This window comes from Sorex fumeus, unplaced genomic scaffold (assembly GCF_029834395.1).
Source record: "Sorex fumeus unplaced genomic scaffold, SorFum_2.1 ptg000063l, whole genome shotgun sequence".
In the NCBI taxonomy this organism is placed as follows: Eukaryota; Metazoa; Chordata; class Mammalia; order Eulipotyphla; family Soricidae; genus Sorex; species Sorex fumeus.
This window is the reverse complement of record NW_026606120.1, coordinates 72374184-72393411: the sequence shown is the minus strand read 5'-3', so window position 1 is coordinate 72393411 and position 19228 is coordinate 72374184. Positions and strand designations below refer to the sequence as shown.

The window sequence follows — 19228 nt, the reverse complement described above, 5'->3', positions numbered from 1 at the left end:
GATGTGAGGAGAGAGATGGGAGCCTGTGTGTGTTTAAGAGAGAACACAGTCTTCTCCAGGGTGGAAGTAGGCAAGCAAAAAAAACATAAGCAAACAAGATATGTGTTCAAGGAAGAACAACGGGATAGAAGAACAAGGTCTTCTGCATTTTAAATAAAATTTTTAAACTGATAATTTTGTTTTGTCTTTGGGCCACACCTGGCAGTGATCATGGATTACTCCTGGCTGTGTTCTGTGATCACTCACTCCTGCTCAGCGGCTCAGTCTGTGCTCAGTCGTTCGAGCAGTGACTATACGCCGTGTGTACGAGGGATGCTATTAACTTAAAGGTTGAAATTTTGTTTCTGGCTCTATCGGGTCAAAATAAAATCAAGTCCACAATCATATCAATTTCTGGGTGAGGCAGGGTCTGTGTTGTAATACTTTTTCTGTTATTTCTCAGTGAGGCTATATATGGGCGGTGTGAGAAAGGTTTAGGCCAAGCCCATCTTATTCCTGGCTCTGCTCAGGGATCACTCCAGGCAGGGCTTGCCAGGGATGCACGCAAAGCAAGTGACTTACCCACTATACTATCTCTTTGGCCCTTGGTGAAACTTTAAGGTTTTCGCTATGTGTTTCTTACAGACCAGATGGACACCAGAACAATCTAAGAAGTTCTGCGTATGAATCTTTGATGGAAATTGTAAAAAACAGTGCCAAGGATTGTTACCCTGCAGTTCAGAAAACTACTCTGGTCATCATGGAACGCCTGCAGCAGGTGCTTCAGATGGAGGTGAGAGTTGGACCCAGCAGCACTGGGCCTCCTGCGTGCAAAACATGTGCACTAGCCCTTGTAGCTGTCTTCCTGGCTCCAAGATTGTTGCTTCCTTTCTGGGGTTTAAATGTATATCGTGCCAGAAACATAAAGGCTTATGCAAAAATATTGCATATTCAGAGCCAGAAGAATAACTGAGTGCTGCAGCACATTCCTGGCTTATGTGAGGCAGTGGATTTGATCCCCAGTACCACGTGGTGCAACACACACACATGCACACGCACACACACCCCTAGCGCTTCAGGGGGGATGTGGGTGAGGGCATCTATTTTCTAAAAATGGTTGCAGCTTACAAATTGCGTTATTGTCCACGTTTTATATGTGCATTACACAGTACACTGTATTTGCTTTCCTGTGTTGGCATCAGTAAAGATTATTTAAGGTTTTCATAAATCAAACCAAAATTAGAAGCATTGAAGAGCTTGGACTATTTAAGAATGTGTTAAGAGTATGACTTTGTTCTCCTTGTAGTCACATATCCAGAGCACGTCGGATAGGATCCAGTTCAATGACCTTCAGTCTTTACTGTGCGCGACTCTTCAGGTATGATGGTGCCAGGATAATTAGTTCATATATGCTCCCGACTTTGAATATGATATAGATGATGCTGATCAATCTGTTATCAAAGAATTTGGTTCAGTGCTAGAGAGAATTCCATTTTCCTTTCTTATCAATCTTCAAAAATATATCTCTAGGGGCTGGAGTGATAGCACAGCGGGTAGGGCGTTTGCCTTGCACGCAGCCAACATGGCCGACACAGGTTCAATTCCCAGCACCCCATATGGTCCCCTGAGCACTGCCAGGAGCAATTCCTGAGTGCATGAGCCAGGAGTAACCCCTGAGCATCGCCAGGTGTGACCCAAAAAGCAAATATATGTATATATATCTCTAGTCCCCTTAACTTTGATTTTGGGATCAGGGGTTTTGAGTCACCAGAAAATGTAGAAATATAGTTACCCCCACCCCAGCCCCCCAGTCAGCACAAATGGTAAGGAGGGAGGTGTGAGAAGTTGAATTGGGTGAAGTCAGTTATCTTCTTTTGTCTGCTTATTTCTTGCCCATCTCTAGTCAATGGATTACTATGTAGAAAAGATTGCTTTCTTTTCTTTTAATGCATAAGAAATCTATAATGGCAAGGCATTTAAAGGTGAACTAATGTTTTGTCTATTAAGAGTACTGATTGGAATTTGTCAGGCAAACACTAATGAAATACAGAGAAATAACTGTTCTGGCAAGTTGTGTTCTGGACTGGGCAGTAGAAGGAATAGTAAAATGTGTGGGATGTTGCATTTGCCTTACAGCAGTATTATTAAAGCTTCGAAGAATAATGTGTATTTGGTTATTGCAAAGATTCTCGCCCCACCCCCAAAGAATTTTAAGTGCTAGTTTAAGGGTGTTTTTCTGTTTGCGGGGGGTGAGGGGGTCCCCCTTGGTGGAGCTCAGGGAGTCTTATATGATTCAGTGCTAGGACCTAAAGATACTTTGGTGTGGGGCTTAGCAGTAGCCCCAGTGCTACTGCTGCTAAAATGATAGACTTGATTGGCACATCTGAACTCTCGTTCATTTCACAGAATGTTCTCCGGAAAGTGCAACATCAAGATGCTTTGCAGATCTCTGATGTGGTCATGGCGTCCCTGTTAAGGATGTTCCAGAGCACAGCTGGATCTGGGGGAGTGCAAGAGGATGCCCTAATGGCAGTCGGCACACTGGTGGAAGGTCAGTGGGTCAAAATTGGGCAGGGAATGTCTTTACAATTGAGTTTCTGAGTTATGATGTACAAAGTTAACTGCCTCACCTCAGCACACCCATGACCCTCCACCACTGTCTTGTGTTTCATAAAGAAATTTTTCATGGCAGAAAGTATAGTCCTGTCTTACATAGAGAGGGCATTAATCAGTTCAAAGCTAACTTGAAAATAAGGGTACATTTGTGTATGTCTGCCCTACCATTCTCCTTACAGTGATTGGGGGCCTATTTGCAACACAGGGGAAGTTGTCTTTAGCATCTATATCATGTATGTCAATTTAATTTTCTCACAAAGTTTACTTGTTCTGTTGAGATTTGACTTCATCATGGCTAGAGGAAGTAAGCAAAGGTCCCTTTTTTTTTTTTTCCTGGTGCTTGGTACCTGCTGGGTTGGTTTGTAATCTTTTGGACTCAGGTTAGCACATCATAGTGCCTGGTGTGGGATGAAACAAAGCAAATTCGATCTGACTAGCACATAGTAGGCTGCCCAGCTGTTCTGGAAGCTTGCCTGCTGCCCTGAGAGTGCAGGGTCGTTGTGCCCTGAGTAGCTGCTGGGTGTAAAGTTCAGTGCCACTGTTCCACTTGTCTTTGTTAAGTCCTGCTGGATTTTCCTTGGGGCTGTGTTCTGAAGCTGGGTTCTAGAAAAGGCATGTTAAAAATCAGATAAGGAGATGGGCAAGAGAGTAGATGTTCTCTTCAGCCAGTTCAGAATTAACCTTGGCATTTCTTGAGGGCCACTTGGTTTTCAGCCAGAGTATAAGTGCATTCAGGAGATTTGGGCATTTTTCTCTGGAGTTCAAGAGTTAGACCCTCTCAGTTGTTATAAATTTGACTTTTCTGAGATAGCTGTAATTCTCACTCCACCCTGTCTGCTGACTGAAGTGAATACATTTTGGGGAGACAGGGATGATTGTATAAAATCCTAACGGTCCTAATAATTTGTTTCTTTATAGTGTTGGGTGGTGAATTCCTAAAGTACATGGAGGCCTTTAAGCCCTTCCTAGGCATTGGATTGAAAAATTATGCTGAGTATCAGGTAGGCTATGCTTTTCAAAATACTTCTACATTCTCATTTCTACTTTATATTCATTGTCTTCAGAGTTGGGTGCTAATAGCCCAGGTAGTTGTTCCCAAGTATTGAGCTGTTTTATTTGTTGCCATGAGTGTCTGAATTAAAAGTAGAGAAAAGCTAGAGCATTAGATAAGAGTATCTTAGGAACTGAGCTTTTTAAAAACCCACCTGCCTCTGCTACCTCGACCTCTGGATCCTTCACCCCAAAGTATCTTTTAGTACTCAGGTAGTGCTGCTTCTCTTCCATGTTGGTTAGCAACATGAACCTACTAAGAAAAGGACAATATATTGCCATTGACTATAGGTCCAAATGATAAAGGATGGTGTAGCCAAATGAAAATGTGGAAGTATAGGGGTTAAGGTGCTAGCTTTACCTACACATGATCAACTCCAGTTTGATATCTGCCACCTGTACAATAACGGTCTGAATGTAGCTTTTTCTGATTGCAAGAACATTTCCTTGGTTCTTCACAGGTGTGTTTGGCAGCTGTAGGCTTAGTGGGAGACTTATGCCGTGCCCTGCAATCTAATATCTTACCTTTCTGTGATGAGGTGATGCAGCTGCTGCTGGAGAATTTAGGGGTGAGTGTTTATGTAAACATCTTCTTTACCACTATTTGAAGGTAGTGGAAAATTGGTTAAAGCATCAAGCCCTGACAGGAAGCTGTTACAGTCCCAGAACATTGGTTACAGGTCTGTGAAAAAGGGAATTGTTCATTTTCCCACAGTGATTGTACATGGAACTGGCGGGAGGAGGAGACAGCAGCAAAACTTTTCCCTTGCCTCCATACCACTCCCCATATATGATCCATCTATTTAGAGATAAACAGCTTTTTTTTTTTCTTTTTTTTTTTACTTTTTGGGTTACACCGGGCATTGCTCAGATGTTACTCCTGGCGGTGCTCAGGGGCCCGTATGGGATGATGGGAATCGAACCTGGGTTGGCCGCATGCAAGGCGAATGCCTTACCTGCTGTGCTATGCTCCAGCCCCGACCATTTATTTTTTTTATGCCCATAAGTTCTATGTGTAGCGTACGAGTAGTTGCTTATATAGAAAAGAACCTTGAATCTTTGGACAAAACAAAATTTTTGTTTTAATTTGCTTTCCCCTTGCCTTGTCAGAATGAGAATGTCCACAGGTCTGTGAAGCCCCAGATTCTGTCAGTATTTGGTGATATTGCTCTTGCAATTGGTGGAGAGTTTAAAAAATATCTAGAGGTTGTATTGAATACCCTTCAGCAGGCTTCCCAAGCCCAGGTGGACAAGGTAAGTATAAAGTAATTAGAGCATAGAGCATTGTTTTCAATTAGAGCAGTGTTCGGTGATCAGGGTGGGGGGTGGCTTCTGTTATAATTAATGGGGGGGTTAAGGGGGGGTTGCATAACTTTTTTGGAAAGCAGGTAATAGTAAATTTGGGGACCTGAATTAGAGGAACAGGACTTGAGAAACATAATTAAACATGCTTAGTTGGTAATGTGTTCTTTGTCTCTTTCAGTCAGATTATGACATGGTGGATTATCTGAATGAGCTAAGGGAAGGGTGCTTGGAAGCCTATACTGGAATCGTTCAGGGATTGAAGGGAGACCAGGAGAACGTACACCGTTGAGTATTCATACCCCGTTCACTTAAACCATGGTGCACTTAACCAGTTTTGCTGTGTCTTTATTCTGTAGCTTATTGGTTACACAGGAAGGGAAGGAAAAACTATTCTGATGAACTATTCTCCTGTTTTTTTTTTCTCATATTTCTTGGGTCGAGAGACACACCTGGCAGCACCGGGGGGCGGGGGGGCGGTGTATTTATTTATTTTTATGTAGGAGTACTGCTATTTATTCAGCCACTGATTAGCTGATTGAATTGGGCATGAACTCCACCCTTTTTTTTTTTTATAATTTTATTTATTGAATCACCGTGAAAGCAAGTTACAAAGCTTTTGGATCTAAGTCTTGGTCATACAATGAACATCCGTACCTTCACCAGTGCCCATTCTCCACCAAAAACCCCAGTATACCCCCATCCCACACCCTCCCCCTACCTGTGGGGCAGATGATTTCCACATTACTCTCTCTCTACTTTGATCACATTCAATATTTCGACACCAGACCCGCCATTATTATTTGAGATTTTACCCCAACACTCAGATCTGCTGAAAAGGCAATAGTAGACAATTTGTGTTCTTTTGCTGGTTATGAATAATATATGATGTCACGTGGCTGTATAGGACCATGTGATTTTGAAATTCCAAAATTTTAACACTTAAATCTGGAGGGATTTCTGCCAAAAGCCACTGGGTTTTGAGATTTGCTCCTGAGTCTCCGGGATCATGGCCATTGAGCAGCTTGATCAGGAGCCAGAAAGGCCGTTCGTGGGTGATGAGTTGGGGTCGGGGGGACAGGCCCGGCTCCACCCCCATCACTGGAGGGGATTTAAACTTGACCTTCCACATGTGCTCAGCTTGTTGGGCTATCCAGCCAACCCTCTTTGCCTCGTGTTACTTGAGCATTGCAAAGATGGGTGGGATCTAGCAAGGCTGTTGGAGAAAGCTACAGTAGAAATATTGGTATTTTTATATATGTCCAGTAACCCTGAATGAGAGCCACTGACTACCACCTACCCCCTGTACCCCAGAACAACTGAATTGAAAGATAGGGGAAGAATATTTACCTTATGTTACTTGAAGAATGATATCTTGACCTGAGGAAAAATAAATATGCAGGGTTTTTTTTTGGGGGGGGTCACACCCAGCGATACTCAAGGGTAACTCCTGGCTCTGCACTCAGGGATTATTCCTGGCAGTGCTCGGGACCATATGGGATGCTGGGGATTGAACCCAGGTCAGCCGCGTGCAAGGCAAACGCCCTACCCACTGTACTATCACTCAGACCTTAAGTATGCAGTATTTAACTGACCAGTGTTTCAAGCCGTACCTACCTGATAGAACTAGAACATTTGGATTTTTGTTTTTTAAATTTTTAACTGAACTACAGTGAGATGGCATTACAAAATTGTTCATGATTGAGTTTCAGTCATACAGTGTTCTAAACACCCATCCCTTCACCAGTATACATTTCCTACCACCGATGTCCCCAGTTTCCTTTCCACCACCCCACGCCACCCCCACCTGCCTCTGTGACAGATACTTTCCCCCACCCCTTCTTCCCTCCTCCCCCTATGCCCCCCCCCAACCTTTTGGGCATTATGGGTTGCAATACAGGTAGCACTTAGAATTTTTGAAATGGTGTAATCATACCAGATGTGCTATTTTATTGTTCACTCCTCCTTTTTCTCTTTACAGCGGATGTGATGCTGGTACAACCCAGAGTAGAATTTATTCTTTCTTTCATTGACCACATTGCTGGAGATGAGGATCATACGGATGGAGTAGTAGCTTGTGCTGCAGGATTAATAGGGTAAGTTATACCCTGCTTCTAATAGGTGACTGGCACTGATGGAAAATGAGAAAATATGTAGCCAAGAATTTGTGAGTAGGGGCTGGAAAGATAGTGATAGTACAACAGGTAGATTGCTTTGCATGTGGCAGACCCAGGTTCAATGCCTGATGCCCTATGTGGTTCCCTGAACACCTCCAGATTTGGGCAAACCCCACCTCCCCCAGTTGAAAAAGGGAATTTGAGAGAAACCTGTATGGCAATATTTCATTGCTTTGGCACTGAGCAGATTTCATTCCTGAATAGAATCCAGTGTCTAAAGTTCTCAGAAATGAAAATTCATTCTATTTCTACTAGATGTAAGAAGTTGGTGAATATTAGAAACCCCAGAGAATGCGGGTTTGAAAGCCCAGGAACTTACTTTTTGGTGTGCTTATTTTGCACAGGGACTTATGTACAGCATTCGGGAAGGATGTACTGAAATTAGTAGAAGCTAGGCCAATGATCCATGAACTGTTAACTGAAGGACGGAGATCGAAGACTAACAAAGCAAAAACCCTTGCTACATGGGCAACAAAAGAACTGAGGAAACTGAAGAATCAAGCTTGGTAAGAGCTTGTTCCCACTCCCTCCCTCTTTCTGTTTTCTTGGGAAAAGAGGTGCTTTTCCTTTAGCCTTTTCGCACAACAGTTGCCTTTCTCTTTGGTGTTTTGTTTTGTGTTCTCATAGAAAAGCTGGTTTAGGCCTTTGTCCCTCAGCCTTGTGCATGTGGAAGGGTTGTGCAACCTTAATCTTCCTTAAACCAAAGACTTGATTACTTTGGTGATGAACAGAACTTACATAACTAGAATTCACTGAATCCCCGAGGCATTTTGGACCCTAATAAAGTCACCAACAATGGCATTACCCCATAATTCTCTTTTCTATTCTATTTTCTTTTTTACTGTCCCCTACCCCCCTTTTTTTTATTGCGGTGCTTTTATAGGGGAGGCGGGTTTTGGGGCCTTGACCCCAGTGGTAGTCAGGGGCTACTCTGGTGCTTGGGACCATATGGTACTGGGTAGAAAACTTAGGTCCTATGCATGCTAGGCATGTGTTCTAGCCCTCCCCATCTCCCCAGTCCCAGCAAAGAGGAGAAAAAATGGGGGTGTGGTGAGGGGGGTACTGGGTATCAGCCCAGGGCTTTATACATAAGGCGAGTGAAGTGCTCTTCTGCTGAACCACATCCCTGGCCCCTAACTCCTTTGAAATGTATAGTTTCATTTTTCTCCCACCTGTTCGGTTTTTACTCTACAGATCTCAATAAAATTGGCTATTTTTGAGTTTTTATCTTTTTAGTTTCTTTTCTACCCTCTGGTATAGATACTACTGATCAGATAGATGGCACCAAAAATTGACCTTTTTTCCATCTGTTTTTAGATCCGTTACCATTGGGATGATAACCTGAGACCCCCACTGGAAATCTCCAATCTTTTGAAAAACCCGGAAGTGAGGAGTGTGCACGGATGCTGAATGTTTGGGAATGAGAGGATGAGTGAGTGAGGCTTGAAAATACACCACATTGAAAATCCTGCCACAGCAGCAGCCGCAGCCGCCAACAGCAGCGCTGTTAGTGAGCTAAGTAAGCACTGACTTCGTAGAATCCATAACATCAGCCATCTCGGAAAAGAGAAAAGCGGTGGATTGACATGCTAAAAAACAAAGAACTCTCTCTTCCCAGGAGAGGCTAGAACTAGCTTTTTCTGTCTTTTGGCTGGTGCTGAGTGGAATGACTGGTTTGGGGAGGAGGAGGGACTGGGTTCAGCTGTGGTGCTTTGTTGAAAAAGGCAGCCTGGCCTTTGCTACTGATAGAAAGATGGGAGCCTGGGTCTCCAGCCCACCTTTGGTGTACCTTTGCCACACGGTACTGTCTGCGTGCCGTCAAAAGGAGGGGGAGGGCTTCTCTACAGTCTGAGAATGAGTGTGTGTACGAGTGAGGCGGTATCCACATTCTCAACTTCAAGTCATTTGCAGTTTCTTTTTCCCAGAAAAAAAAAGGGTTAGACGTTACATTTCATAAAACTAACTGAAGTTCTGTCTACTGATGCAGCACAAGAGATGTATAAAAAAAAGAAAAAAGAAAAAAAGGAAAGACGCTCTTTAGGGTTTGTTTTTTTGTTTTGTTTTGTTTTGTTTTTTAATCTTCTAGGGAAAACACTGACGAATGGCCAGAGCTTCCATTCTGATCTTTTCATCAAGGCGCCTTTCCTAATAACATGGTTCAACTGTGAATGTAGAAGTGGGGGGGAGGGGGGAGAAAAAGAAAACTCTGGAGTTAGAGGATGTAGAAGAAAAATCAAATTGTTGCAAATAAAGAATGCAGACTTCAAAACAAAAAAGCCACAACCCAAACATACCAAAAATTTAAATGCTCAGAATTGGCAGCACAAAAACAAAGTTCTCTCCTAACCTGTATTGTGGCAGTCCGAATGTCCCCAGAAAATTGTGCCAAAGAGTTTAGGAAACAATATACAATAAAAGTAAACACACACACATACACAAACAGCAAACTTCAGGTAACTTTTGGATTGCAAATGAGGATAAATTTAATGTTCAAAAAATCTGATAAAATAACCATTTGGAAACTGCTTGGCCTTCTGTTCTCTTTTATTTGATTGACTGCAATGCGGTATTGGTCTCTTGCTGCACTTCAAAACCGACTAACAACAAAATAAAAGAAAACAAATATATAATTAAAGTGCATATGTGTGTGTGTATATGTATGTGTATATATATATGCACACACACTAGAACTCTTGTGATTAAAATGGCACTTGATAAAAATGGTTATATTTTTCCACTGAAGTTAATTAATAAAATGGTGTCAAACATTCCCCTGGTCACACACTTTAATATTTTTAAGTGTGATGTGCCATGATTAACCACAAATCAGACTTAATGATCATTTTTCTTTTTACAAGGGAACAGGGCACCCTGAATTTTGGTTTTAGGATCTCTCAGCAATAAGGGATTTTGGTGAACTTTGATTTCCCCTTTTGGTTTTGCAGTTATTAGGAATTTTCGCTGGCATTTTGAACATACTGCTTCCAAAATGAATTGCTTCCTGGAATGGGGAGGAATGTAGAATGAGACCTGAAATTTAAATTCCCGGTTTTCCATCTTAACAAAACACAGCTTTATTTTTTTTTCTCTCCCCTTTTCCCCTCCCTGTCTATGCCTTCCATTCATACGTAGGATTGGCTTGGTTTGGGCCATCCATTATGGCAGCATCTCTAAATAGCTCTTGTACAGGGTATCAGATATTGTGCCTTTTGGTGCCAGGTTCAAAGTCAAGTGCCGATCTATGAACCAGTGTACAAAAAAAAAAAAATCCAGGTGTTTGAAGGAGAGACGCTCCATTGTGAATAAATAGCTTGAACCAGCTCCTAAGCCCTGTTAAGAGGCCTGGCCTTCTAATGCCTTGTTTGATTTTAGTTATTTCTTGAGGATAACATATACTAACCATTCCTGGTAGGTAGGAATTGGTCAGGGCTTAAGGAAGGGGCAGGAATATTGGGGAGGGAAAAAAAAAATCTAGATCATTTCTCAGTGCTACCCATTTCTGTCCTGTGTGGGCTGCTTAGCTAGACAGCAGGAGAATAAAGTACACCAAGAACCATAACGAAAACAAAACCTTCCGTGTGTTTTGTCATGTTTTGTTCCAGGGAAGCAGTTGACAAGTGCTGTTATTAATGCTTTCTCCCAGATCCATCCAGTGATGGAGAGGAGGAAAGTGGGCTGGTTGGATTGTCTTGGTGCCTCGCAGTTAACTCTGCACTGGTTATGCATTTAATCTTCTTTTCTAGTTACCTTTGGCTAGTGGGTTTTCCATAGTCTAGGTATTTGTCCTTAGCTGATTATACCACCTAAGGCAACTGGATGCAGGATGCATTCTGTCCTTTCATCGTCTGGGCCTTCCCCACCCTAGTCTTGGCACATTCCTACAAGAATGTAGTTACCGTCTGCTTGGGAAGATGTCAGTGCAAATGTGAAGAAAGTGGGCATCAGACTAGACTTTGGTTTGCCACAAGTGGCAGCTGCCTGTATTGACTTCAACTACATTTATTAATTTGCTTTTCATTTTTCTCATCTCCCCTATGTTGAAATGTTGAATATTGGCTGTCAGAGGCAACTGTAATATTGCCTTAGGGACTTGCAGAGAAAGGGGAATTGCTCAGTGTCGAGTTTTCACTCTTAGAGCCAAGTAATCGAGTCACTATTTAAAAAGTGTGTTAGTTCAACTTTAAGAAAAATCCAAATTCCATCAGCTTTTGATAGCATCTTGGTTTTTGAAACAATTTCAGTCTGTAATTGGCATTCAGAATGCCCTTGGCATGCCAGTCTGTGATGGCATTAAAGACCTGTTTAAAACACTGAGCCCAACTTTATTATTAACCAAAACTGATACCGCCACCTTTATCTTCTAAATAAAGTCCGCTTTATTTTTATTTTCAACATTTTGCCGCTTCATTCTTGGTTCCAGATGTTGCCTCCTTGGAGGTGAGATGAATGGTTGAAAGACACTGGAGCGTGTGGTGGTGATAGATGTGTGTGTGAGTCGGGGAGGAAAAGGACACCTCTCTCAAAAGGGGACTTGATACAGTGTGATGGGGAAAACATTTTCTGGAACAAGGCAGGGTTAGGGTTCTTGGTAGGAAGCAGGTCTGAAACTACTGCAAAGTGTCCTCTATCTTAGTTTTCAGACTAATAATTTGGTCGTTTAATGACTTGTTCGAAGTTCTTGGTTTTTTTTTTAATTTGTTTGCAGTGTGTGTTTAATTTCTACTTTGATTTTTTTCCCCCTCTCCCCGGAACTTGTAGAGGAAAGAACACTATGGGATTTGAGAAACTGGATCCTTTCCTTCACCCTGCTGCTTAATCAGTGTAGTGGTGCCTGCAGGCTACTTTATTAAAGCAGGAACTTAGTATCTGTTGGGCAAGTAAAATGAGGGCTGACTTAATTTTCATACCTTAACCTCTATGTGGCCTTTCACCTTTTCTGATTGCACACCTGTCAAATTTTTGATCATGCAAACCCCTTGTATTGAAAATTATATACTTGTTCTACTGTGCCCATATATTATGTAATTATAAGACACAAATAGATATTAAAAAGCAATTATATGAAAAATATATAAATAGAAGTTCTAATATTTTATTTCTGTGCCCAATTTCAGAACTTACTGGGTTATATAGGGTAACTTGTTCTTTTTAAGACTGCAGTAAATCTTGAGCAGTGGCATTCAACCAAGAACATTCTCCATTGAAGGTGCTTTCAGAGGAAAGAAGAAAGAAGCAATACATTAAGTAGGGAGGGCAAAGAAATGATTTCAGTGTTCTCAGGTAGCTTTCCTTTTTTTCCCGAATGTGTCCCACCCAACAAAAGGTTATAGCTGCTCATAGCTTCATCAATGTACTGGTATGTCCTTCCTATAATGAAAAGTTGGGTTTGTCTTGTGGCAAGGATTGAACCCAAGGCTTCACACTTGGAGGGCATGCATTCTTCCATATCAAGCCATATCTCTGGGTCCAACTCTGAGATAAACTTACACATGTTACATATAATTTTTACAACAGATATTTTGTAACTATTTTGTTGATTGAGGAAAGGGAACAAAAAGTTGATTTAACAGACCAAGGTCAAAATCTCAGCTTTTTTTCCCCCCGTTTGTCTTAAAAGGGGCTGTGAGCATCTTGGGAGTGTAAAATGAGGGTCCGTGTATGCCTCCCATTTCCTTCATAGTACTGCCTAAAAATGTACTTGAAATTTCACTATGATGTTGATTCTAATGCAGTGACATTGGCTGGCTGATTGACTGCTCTGTTCCAGCCTTAGTAGTACCTGTCATAGACCTTAGATAAACAGTTGAACTAATGATATGTCAATGCAGTTCAGGGAGTTCTTTGTTTTTTATGGTACTGTGGATTGAGAGTCCAGGTCTAAAGCATGTTCTTTACAAGCTGTGCCCTTAGTGGGGGAGCTGTTTTTTTTTTTTTCAGGGTGGGGGGAGGGGATAAACAGGTATTTTGGCTTTTTGAGTTATAGCCAGTGATGCTTAATGCTTGGGCTTCTCCTGGCTCTGCATTCAGGAATCACTTATGGTGGTGCGGGGGGGGGGGGGGGGGGACAGGGGTACCATATGGGATGCCGAAGATGGAATCCAGTTCAGCCACATGCAAGGCAAATGCTCTCTCCTGGCCCCAGGAGGAGTTTGGCTACAATATCCCTTCCTCAGCCTTTGAAGGCCAGGGCATTCAGAAAACCAGACCAGATGGGCAGCCTGACTTGAGCTCTAAGCTTCTCTGCTGGATCCCTGGGCTAGCCTCTTCATCTTGGGAATTTAGAGGGATGGGAACAGAGCAATAGGGGCTGGAGAGTGCAGCAGGTGAGGTCTCCAGCGCCACCTTGGCTCCTTTAAGCACTGCTAGGAGTAAGCCTTGAGCACTGCCAGGTAGGGCCCATAAATAGAATTAGGCAATGGGTTCTATATATGATCCCCATTTTATGTGCTTAGCATATGTCAGTCGTAATAAGCATCTTGTAGAGTAATAAAAGGAGTTCCCATCAGCCCTGTTTTTAGATTTGGAACCCTGCCCAAGTCAGACCTGTCAGTAAGCTTCGCTGATTCCACAAGCTGCCTTCCCAGGCCATTGTTTGCCCCATGTAGGGAATAAGCAAATGAACCCTGGCCCCACAGAAGTAACCATTAAACGGTAAGAACTCTGGGTGAAGCGTTTGCCATGAACAACCCATTTTGTCTCTACAACGAAATCTGTTAGCCTTTTGGCAACTGTCAGACAATTAGGCAGATGTAAGATTTTCACCCCTAAAGTCAACCTGCACTCTAAATTAGAATCTTAGGGGTCAGCTCTGGGTACTCAAGATACTGCTCCCCGCTCTAAGGGAACGCGTGTTGGATGAATACTACCTACTGCCCAAAAAAAGAGAAAAAAAACAACAGCTGCAGCACCCTATGTCATCTCCAGCATCAAGCTGAAATCTGGGGAACCAAGCTGAGGGTGGGAAGGACACTGGTCCCCCGTAGTTGGAAAGGCCAGAGCTGCTGAGTAGATGCCGCATCTGAGTTACCCCAGCACCTTCATCTGAGCTGGGGCTGCAGTGTATGGACAGGAGGCCCTTGAAGCCTGAGGTGGCTCCTCTAATCTCTCCGTGTGGCATCCTTGTCTTGAGAAGGACCCGGGTGCTTTATTTTTTAATTTTTTTATTCTTTTTTTGCTTTTTGGGTCACACCACCCGGCGATGCTCAGGGGTTACTCCTGGCTCATGCACTCAGGAATTACTCCTGGCGGTGCTCCGGGGACCATATGGGATGCTGGGAATCGAACCTGGGTCGGCCATGTTGGCTGCGTGCAAGGCAAACGCCCTACCTGCTGTGCTATCGCTCCAGCCCCCATGGACCCGGGTGCTTTAGGTACTCGGCCTGAATCCTGATGCAGAGGGGCAGGCTGTCACTATCCTGAGTGAAAAGGGGAATGAAGAAATGGCTTTATGAATAAGCTCTCCGTGGCAATGAGCAATGCTGCTATTTCCTGAACACTGCCCTTCAAAATATTATTTTAGTTATGACCCTGGGCAAATTCCTCCATTTTTTTTGGTCTTTAGGTTCCTCATCTTTTAGGGATGGCAATGAAACTTGCTGCACACCAAATTGTTAGCACATGGGTTTTTACACATGCATTGCTTAATTGACGGGAAAGTTGTTAAGTGCCAGGCACTGTGTAGAGTACTAGGAATGTGTCGGTGGATGAAGCAAATCGCCCTGTGGCACTCACATTCTAATGAATACATGGTAAGTATTCAGAATTTCAATAAAATTATTTTTTTAGATTCTGTCTGGGAAATAAAAATGAACACGATTATGTAGAGCATAAGGCACAGATAATCATTAAGATGAAAGAAACTTTCCACCTACACCTAATTTGATTAGAGCACGTATGTGCCTTAACTGAAGCACCCACCACTGCCCACATCTGATCCACAGAAGCCAAGAGCGGCCAGTGGAGCCCCAGGATTGGTTCTGCAGCGAACCCTGATGTCAGGTCTGGGAATGGAGAGCTGGGGTGACACCCAGATCCCCCAGTGTCATGTCAGATCAATTTTCCTGCTCGCTTCTATTTGAGTCATCTGAGGTTTATTTTGATTCACTCTTTGCTGACTGCTAATGCCACCTCCTACTCTTTTCATGCAAGACTGGGCCAGGAAAGACGACGTCTCCAGAGCAGGAGTCCTGGGAACAGTCTCCCCCGATGGTTTCCAAGGAGAAGACACGGGGCGCCCAGGGGTGCTGCTTTTCCCCTACCCATTCCCACGGCAGCCTTGACACCATGTAGAAACGTTTCACAGCGCCTGCCTGACAGGCTGGCTGCCACCTTCCCTCTCTCCTCCCGGCTTGGCTCCTACCTCATTTCCCTTTTCACCAGTCCCTTGGTTGTACCTTTTTCTCTGTCACGATGAGCCCAGAGAAAATGATTTCTTAGAAGAAATGCCCATCAATCTCCTGCTGGCTCAGATGAGGAAACAGGTGCAGAGAGGTGAAGTAATGAATGCAGAGTCACACGGCTTCACAAGTCATTCAGTCAGAACACTCAGGACCCGAGAGAGCTCAATAGGCTGGAACACATGTTCTGCATGCAGGAGGCCTGAGTTTGTTCCCTGAGCATCAAGCCAGGAGTAGCTCCTGAGTACCACCAGGTGTGGCCCCAAAACAAGTCCATGGACTAGTTATGTGGCTCATAGAGCATGTGCTCCAGAGGTCTGAAGTTCCCAGTTTGATCTCCAGCACCACAAAACACTCTTAACCTTAAGAATTAGCTTGGGGCTGGAACGATAGTACAGTGGGAAGGGTGTTTGCCTTGAATGCAACTAACGGAATGCAGTTAAATGCAGTTGATTGAATTGAATGAATAGCTAATTGAATGCAGTTCAATCCCGGCGTCCCATATAGTCCCCGAGCACCACCAGAAGTGATTCCTGAGCTCAGAGCCAGGAGTAACCCGAGTATCACTGGGTGTGACCCAAAAAGCCAAAAATAAAAGTGAATTAGCTTGGATTGGAGCAATAGTACAGCTGTAAGGTGCTTGTCTTGCACATGGCCAACCTGGGTTCAATGCTTGGCTCCACATATGGTCTCTCAAGCTATGCCAGGACTGATCCCTAAGCACAGAGCCAGGAGTAAGCCCTGAACACCGCTGGCAGTGGTCCCCCAATAAGTCCCTGCTCAAATTTCAGGCTAACTCTCTGTAGGGAGATGGCTTGGTGGCAAAAAGTGCTAGCCTTAGAAACATGAGGTCACAGATTCAAACCCAGGGCCGCCCACAGTGCTGAGCATGGGCCTAGATGCTCTGCTGTTTGCAACATCCAGTGCCCACAACCAAGTGCAATCTCCAGAGCTCAGCAGCCGGTCGTGCGTGTGAGCACTGCAACCAGAGTGGGCAAGGACTGAGGCCGAGAGTGTGGTGCCAGCAATCGGGGGGTGAGAGCCACAGCAATCCCAGCCAGTACTTCAACCACAGCTCAATGAGTACAACCCCCAGCAAGCACATGTTCTAGCACGTAAAAGGTGTGATTGCAGGGAGCACCACACAAAGCATGTGTGCGACACCCAGTCACTACAATGACAAATGAAGGGAAGGGAATGGTGGGAAGGTTTACCTTGCACATCACCTTATCACATAGCCCTCCTCCTCTTTCTATCAAACCCTGGCTGGAGAGACAGCACAGGAGTTAAGGCACTTGCCTTGAATGTGGCTGAGCCAGGTTGAATCCTCAGCACTGCTTGGTCCCCCAAGCTGCACAGGGAGCAACCCCAACAATAGCTCACAATCTCCCTCAAAATCCAAATTCTCTCTATCTATTGCTGCTACCTTTAAAAAGTGACTTTATTTGATTATGTTGAGGGTTTTTTTTTAGGTGTGTATGTGGGGGTGAGGGAATTGGGCCACACACAGCAGTGCTCAGGAGCAACTCCTGGCTTTGCTGGAGGGCACCATGTGTGTGGTATTCAGGATCAAGCCAGGATTTGCTTATGTGCTGGGCATGCCCTTGTACGCTCTCTGCATCCTGGTTATTTTTTATTTATTTATTTGGGCTGGAGCGATAGCACAGCGGGTAGGGTGTTCGCCTTACAAGCGGCCAACATGGCCGACCTGAGTTCGATTCCTCCGCCCCTCTCGGAGAGCCCGGCAAGCTACCGAGAGTATTCGATATGCCAGACACAGTAACAACAAAGTCTCCAATGGAGACGTTACTGGGCCCGCTCGAGCAAATCGACGATCAATGGGAGGGCCTTTACCTTTACCTTTACCTATTTGCATCCTGATTATTTTAAATTTATTTTTGCTTTGGTTTTTTTGGGGGGGTCACACTTGATGTTTAAGGGCTACTCCTGGCTCTGTGCTCAGTATCAGGGTTGCATCTTTGAAAAAAATTTTTAGCTGTGGGTGGAGTTCACTGAAGGTGAAATGTCACTTTAGAGGGCTTGCAAACTTGACCTTGGTGCTCCCAAGGTGCTTTGTACTCCGTTCGCTGTGCAGGGGGCCAATAAGCTTAGTTTTAGTTGAGGCACACAGTTACAATGATGACATTGTGGAGGGAAGACAGGAGGGGTGTCACTGCTCATACACATGCTCCCCAGAGGTTGCACTTCTTGGCTCTGATGCTTGCACATCCTTTTAGTTCCTCATGACGGCTGACAGGGTTGCACCTGTGTTTGCTTACACCTGGCTGCAGTGCGGCTGGAAATCGTGGTGTCTGGGATTGAAGACAGCAGCTGCCAGCCTTGTGCTTGGTGCATTTGGGACACTAGGGATTTGAACGCTCAATGCCTGGCCATGTGCTCTCAAGGCAGCTCTCTGAGCCACTGCATTTCCCCAGACCCCTTTGCTACTTTATTTTGTCTGACTCATCTAATAGAATGTAAACTCCACGAGGGCCTGAGACAGAGCTGCCTTTTAGAGACACGCTCATTGTGTATTCTCAGTACGTAGCACAAAATGGGGTTAGAGAAATCTTCACTCTTTCAAAAAAAAAAAAGAAAAGGAAAGAAAAAAGAAAAGAAACAAAGAAATCTTTGCTGAATAAATGTAAAGAACAGTTGCCAGCAAGTCACCTGGGGATACTTGTTCTCAGAACAACAGAACCAGAACCCAAGAGGATGTGATCAGGCTCAGATTCGATAAGGGTAGCTGAAATCGGGGGCTAGGGGAGCAGAGACCTAAATCACCACCGAGAAACCAGGATAAGTCCGGGTGACACCCTGATTCAGGCCTGTTCTCTGCAGGGGCTGACAGCCCATGCACTCCTCTATCTCACAGAGTTCCTAGTACTCTAAGGCTGAGAGAGTGTGAGAGAAGGTCTACTGGTCAGCTGACAGCCAAGTCCATGGTTATCAAGGTTCCAGAGACAATTCTACACCTCCCAGCTTAGCCTTCCATCCTTTGTCCACTTCTGCTGTGGAAGAGAACTTGGGCTGGGTGAGGAAAGGTGATGCCTGCTGGACGCTCCCAAGACTAGATATCCCAGCTGTGTAGCTCGAGGGCAGGTGGGTTGTCCCATACTTGCCTCAGAACTATGAAACGGAGCTGGTGCTGGCAGGCAAAGGAAGGGAAGCCGGCAAGAGGATGAAGAAGGAAATTGGTAGAATCCCATCTTGGAAGAGAAATCTACCAGCCCCCCTGTAGGTTTCCCTGGGTGCAGCCAACTCCTCAATCCATTCTTTTCTCTACTGTAGGCAAATGACAGCTGCCTTTGCTTCCCAAAGGTCCCAAGCAGCCAGAACATTTTCTCTCCGTCCCCCTTCCAGAATCACTCCCTCACCTAACCCACAGGAATCAGAAAGGTGAGCTCAGGTTCTGGTATAGTGCCTTGCAAACCCCCCCCCCCCCCCCACACACACACACACACAAGATGGAACACTTCACAGCTAAGTCCCCTCCTGAGTCTCTGCCCTTCCTGGTACAGGACAGTCCCTGCAGGAAGAGCTAGAGGCCTCCACAGCTAGCTGCTCAGCCCCTACCAGCTGTCAGGCTGCCGCTGCCTCTGCCCACGTTTTTTAATCTATCAGGGAATAATCAATATGACTCACGAACACTTCCTGGGGACAGGGACCACCTGCACTTGTGATCCTTAGCCTCCCAGGTTTGGGAAT

General features: G+C 44.5%; 1 protein-coding gene across 1 annotated transcript in view; it reads left to right on the top strand.

Annotated features, from left to right (window-relative positions):
• The window catches only part of KPNB1 (karyopherin subunit beta 1), a 34454-nt gene extending 22938 nt beyond the window's left edge, over nucleotides 1-11516 (top strand). Inside the window, exons 13-22 of the mRNA XM_056127291.1 lie at nucleotides 625-772; nucleotides 1286-1357; nucleotides 2386-2530; nucleotides 3514-3596; nucleotides 4107-4214; nucleotides 4756-4899; nucleotides 5129-5234; nucleotides 6929-7043; nucleotides 7469-7630; nucleotides 8442-11516. Coding sequence (XP_055983266.1) covers nucleotides 625-772; nucleotides 1286-1357; nucleotides 2386-2530; nucleotides 3514-3596; nucleotides 4107-4214; nucleotides 4756-4899; nucleotides 5129-5234; nucleotides 6929-7043; nucleotides 7469-7630; nucleotide 8442 — 1084 coding nt within the window. The 3' untranslated portion in view covers nucleotides 8443-11516. The remainder of the gene's footprint in view (nucleotides 1-624; nucleotides 773-1285; nucleotides 1358-2385; nucleotides 2531-3513; nucleotides 3597-4106; nucleotides 4215-4755; nucleotides 4900-5128; nucleotides 5235-6928; nucleotides 7044-7468; nucleotides 7631-8441) is intronic.
• Nucleotides 11517-19228: the final 7712 nt, after the last annotated feature.